The sequence below is a fragment of the Benincasa hispida genome, unplaced genomic scaffold (genome assembly GCF_027475165.1).
Source record: "Benincasa hispida cultivar pf3 unplaced genomic scaffold, pf3_genome.v1.1 HicScf637, whole genome shotgun sequence".
Taxonomy (NCBI): domain Eukaryota; kingdom Viridiplantae; phylum Streptophyta; class Magnoliopsida; order Cucurbitales; family Cucurbitaceae; genus Benincasa; species Benincasa hispida.
The window spans coordinates 1-4,898 of NW_028326753.1; the positions used below are offsets into that span (position 1 = coordinate 1).

Here is a 4,898-nt window from a genome sequence, read left to right on the forward strand (position 1 = left end):
TTTTTTTTTTTGAAATTTGACAAAAAATTCAACCATTGTAGTTAAGAAAGATATAAATCATTGTAAACAATGGAGAGAAAATAGACTTTTAATTTTCAAAGACCAAAAACAAAAGAACAAAATAATTACCAAATGAGATCTTAGCTGATGAATTACGATAAATTTAATATTATATCAATTTAGTAACACTCCCTAGCAAGCTTCAAAAAGTGGTTTAGAATTGCAAAAAAATTGAGAGAATGTTAAAGAGGACAATGGAAAGCACATAAAGTACAAAGATTGGGATTGAGTTAGCAATTACAAAAGAAAGGTGGGGAAAAAAGAAGTTACATTTTTATGCAAATATACTTGCCAAACAGCAAACTAATAAAGATTATTTTTGGCTTGAAATTAAAAGAAGACCATAATTTAAACTCTTATTAGCCACAGAGCTTTAAATTAAATCCCCTCTTTCAACACATCTTTCTTTTAGCTGCTCCCTATTATCTCACTGTAAGTTTCCTTTAATTTTTGCAATAATGCTTCCCTGCAAAATAACATTAATAATAATAATAATAATAATACTAAATAAATAAATAAAGCTTCATAGTTTCTAAACAATGTTAGAACTCTCACCTGTCTGGTCTGAAAATCAGATTCTTGTATGCAAACCACTGCAGAATTAAGGATTTCATTACCAAACTGAGATATATATATATAAGTCTAAGTTATAAAAGATACCCTTAAATTAAATGATTGTGTTACTAATTTAATTTTTTTTAAAAAAAAATTGAACCTTTGAACTCAAAGTTGATAGTAAATGCTTTAGGTTAGTTCATAATTTTAGTCTTCTGCTTAAACTTTTAAAACAATATGTAAAAAAAAAAAAAAAAAAAACCAAGTAGATATATTGAAGCCAAATTGAACACTAATGATCCAGAGAAATTAGGCAAAATTGAGAGGGAATACATAAATTAGAGCCAATACAAAAACCAATTATGTACATTTAATTTAAGACATTCTTGTAAAATCTTGCCAATTTTCTATCCCATCATGTTTAGGGTACTATTAGTCTCAAAATTCTTTGGTAAGTAACAATTTAGTCATTAAATTTTGATTTGTAGTGATTTGGTGTCTATATTTTTTAATTTTATAACAATTTAGTCCTTATACTTTAAAATATGTAATCATTTAATTTTTATCGTAAAAATTATTTTGAAGATTTAATAGAATTTTTTATGTAGGTATATATCAATAAAAATTATTTTAGCAAATTTCTTTATAAACTATATGTTGTGAGTAATAAAAATCACATTTAGTTTTGATGAAATTTTTTATGATAAGGATTAAACTGTTACAAAATTTGAAAATATATATGGGATTAAAGGTTACATACTAAAGTACAATGATTAAAGTGTTATGAATTCTCTATAAATAAAAAATTCATAACTTAAAATTGAAAGTGTGATATTTAATCTTGACCAATACTTAGATGCAACCAAAATTCCTCATTTTTTATATATAAAAAACACAATTTTTTAATAATTTTTAAAAAAATTTAATTACCATTTATCATGTAGCAATTTTTCATTTGGTGCAGCAAGGGTTACACAATTGATACAACCGACTACAACCAATTTTTTTTTTCCTTTAACCTTTATGTTAATTAACAATCCTCTCTTCCTCAACATTGGAAGAATTTTCAGCCACTAAAGGAAACTTACCCCAGTGTAGCCAATGCCCACAAGCTCAAGCAAGCCAGGAATTAGAGGAAGCCTATCAATTGCCTGAAAAAAGAAATAAACATAAAAACAATAAACCAACAAAATTTCCCCATTTCTAAGATTTTACATTCCTTATTCTTGCTCTTAAATTTTTATATCATTGTTTCTTCACAACATAAAATTAAATATAGTAAAATTTTTAAAAAATAGAAAAATAAGAGAAACTATTTACATAAAATAGTAAAATTTAAATCTTTTTCAATAATTGATAGAAGTTTATCAGTGTCTGTCAATAATAAAAATGGATAGAAGTCTATTATTGATAGACACTGGTTAGAAATTTACCAATTTTCATCAGTATTTTTTTTATTTATAAATAGTTTGATATTTTTAAAATTTGTTTTTTTATAAAAATAAATATATAAAGCGTTCACCGAGACAACGCCAGCGGAGGCCCAAAGTGCGACAAAACCGGACACAGCGAGTGAACTTACTGCATACTTATCTTCAACCTTATCCCACTGAGAAACAAAAATCCAAAGCCAATGTAAAGAAAAATTGACAATAAATAATAACTAAAATAAGGTTACTATTATTATTTATTTTATATTTTATTTTTTGTCGTACAGCTTCTTGAACTTTTTTTATAATTTCAGGCATCTCCGCCAGCTCCCCTGCGGCCACTTCAGCCGGCACTTCTCCGGTTGCCATCGCCATCACATTGCGAGCAACCTTCCGACCTAAAAACAAAAAAAAAAATGTTAAAAGATTAAATTTATCGTAACCTATCAATTAAGCTTTTAAAATCAGTAGTGATTTGATAAGACAGGAAAGAAACCATATCAAACTTAATAAATAATGTGTGCATATCATGATTCTCACAATAGGCAGTGGACTTCCAAGGGCGGATCTGCGACGAGGGAGTAGGCGGTGATGGGAGAGTGGGGAGCGGCACATTTGCTGACGGCGAAGCGGATTGTCGGGGCGCCTTAGAATCGAGGAGGGTGGAGGAAGAAGAGAGAGCAAATGTGGAGGAAGATGAAGAAGCCATTGCCACACTCAAATATCACAAGAACAAGCTAAAGAGCTTCCTCTAGGAAAGAAAGTGAAGATTTTGTTGTTGATTTTTTTTTGTTTTGTAGACAGGTGTTTATGTGTTTTTTCTCCCTTTTTGGAGGTAGTTCTTAAGTTCTTTTTTTTTTCGTTGGTTTTATTTATTTATTTATTTATTTTTGGAGATGGTTGTAAAGTTTGAGGATGGCCAACCACTCATTTCACAATCAATTTGGATAATGTTATGTGAGTGAGTAATGAGAGAGGATTGAAATGGATAGGGATTTTAAGGTGTTTGATTGGATAAAAGGGTTTTAGGGTTGGCCATGAGTGTCTGTGTGCTCAGTAATAATACCCAATACTAGTCATACTTTCTCTTATCTTCCATAAAAAGTTGGATAAATATCTGGTATATTCTCTCTCTCTATATATTTTTCTCTTATTTAAAAATGAAAATCCTTATTTTTAAATATAAAAAAATAATCCACTATAATTACAAATATAGCAAAATGTTACTGTCTATCAGTATCTTCGACTATCTATCAATGATAAACAATGACATTTTGCTGTATTTGAAAATATTTCTAACAATTTTGTCATTTTAAACAATAATCCGAAAGAAAAAGTTTAACTCTGATTCATTATATTTTTTTTGTTTTTATCCCTTTATGCTTTTTTCAATTATAAAAAGAAAACTAAACATGTTTAATTGTGTTTTTTAATTAAAGAAAACAATAATAAAGTACAGAGACTTTTACATAAATAATCTATCTTTGGATCATAATTTTCATAATTTATTTGGTTACAAATGGGCTACAAAAAACATGACTTGCTCTTTGAGGCTTGACCCATTCCCCAGTGATAGTCTAATTCTGACTTCTTGAGTTCAATCCAAAAATAGTCCTAAGACTTACCCTCTTGTAATTACGTAATGCATTATAGTTTCATATATCTTAAGTTCATGTTGTTTCCTTAAAAACTTTGTTGCTTTCTACCCTTTTGACTAACTAAAGTATTATTAGAGTATTTGTAGCAAACACCATACTCATGTGATACTTTTTCTCTTTTGCAGGTCTCCTCTTTCCCAAATATAAATTCATCGTGGTGATAGGGTGAAGGTCATGTGATTTTGCTTGGCCAGATTTTCCATTGATAGTTTATATTTTTATTGAAATAATTAACATTTTAGTCCCTATAATGTTAAATAAGTCCTTGAGTTTTCAAGCTCAAGGATTTACCCTTGAGGCGTGCTTTTGGTAGCACACCCTTGGTCCATCCACAGTTTTTTATTTTAAAAAAAAAATTAATTTAATTTAATTTTTTTTAAAACGGAGAAGAAAGGAGAAGAGGGAAAAGAGGAAGGAAAATAAGGGACTGAAAATGGAAAAAAAAAATGAAATTGCAGTTTGACAATGGTAGGTGGTTGTTTAAGAAGGCGAGAATGTATAAAGGAGGGAGGGGGAAAGAAGAAGAGGAAGAATTTTTTTTTTTTAAACAATATTTGTTTTTTAAATAATTTTAATAATTAAAAATTGAGAATTTTTATCGGTAGAAAAAATGTCAAACTATTTATCTAGCAAAAAAAAAAAAACACTGATAAATATTGATAGACTTTTATTTGTGTATTAGTGTCTATCACACAGTATCAATGACGATAGACTTCTATCGGCCTCTCTCAAATAAGATTAAATTTTTGCTATTTTCTTTTTTTTTTTTGAAAAATTTTCCTAAAAATTTTTAAAAAATATATGTTTTAATAAAAAAATAAAACTTGATTAGCGATAAAATTAAAGGTAATTGCAATTGATAGCATTTTTAGGGATAATAATCAAGTGTATCACATCATTTTAAAAAAATTTGTAAATATAGCAAAGTCTATCAGATGGATTTCTATCATTGATAGACTCTTACCAGTTGATAGACTTCTACCAATAATATGATCTTATAGACTATCTAAATTTTACCATATTTGTAATTTTTTACATTATGTTATATTTGTTAATACTTTGGGTCTGATTGTTATATTTGTAACAGATAGTTTTTTTTTAACATTTTACTACCTCAAAATTAGTTTAATTAATAATTTTATTTTCTAAAATATTTTACATATTTATTTCTTGAAAAATTCAAATATTATAACAT

At 27.6% G+C, this 4,898-nt stretch overlaps 1 protein-coding gene across 1 annotated transcript; it reads right to left on the reverse strand.

The window, feature by feature from the left end:
- Nucleotides 1-242: 242 nt before the first annotated feature.
- On the reverse strand, nucleotides 243-3,012 carry LOC120092687 (protein CURVATURE THYLAKOID 1B, chloroplastic). Its single transcript, XM_039050837.2, has 6 exons — nucleotides 2,586-3,012; nucleotides 2,331-2,443; nucleotides 2,138-2,224; nucleotides 1,704-1,766; nucleotides 616-653; nucleotides 243-526 (listed from the first exon to the last, which is right to left on the reverse strand). Exons 1-6 carry the CDS (start codon nucleotides 2,752-2,754, stop codon nucleotides 469-471), a joined length of 528 nt encoding a protein of 175 aa, XP_038906765.1. The 5' UTR covers nucleotides 2,755-3,012; the 3' UTR covers nucleotides 243-468.
- Between the last annotated feature and the right edge of the window lie 1,886 nt (nucleotides 3,013-4,898).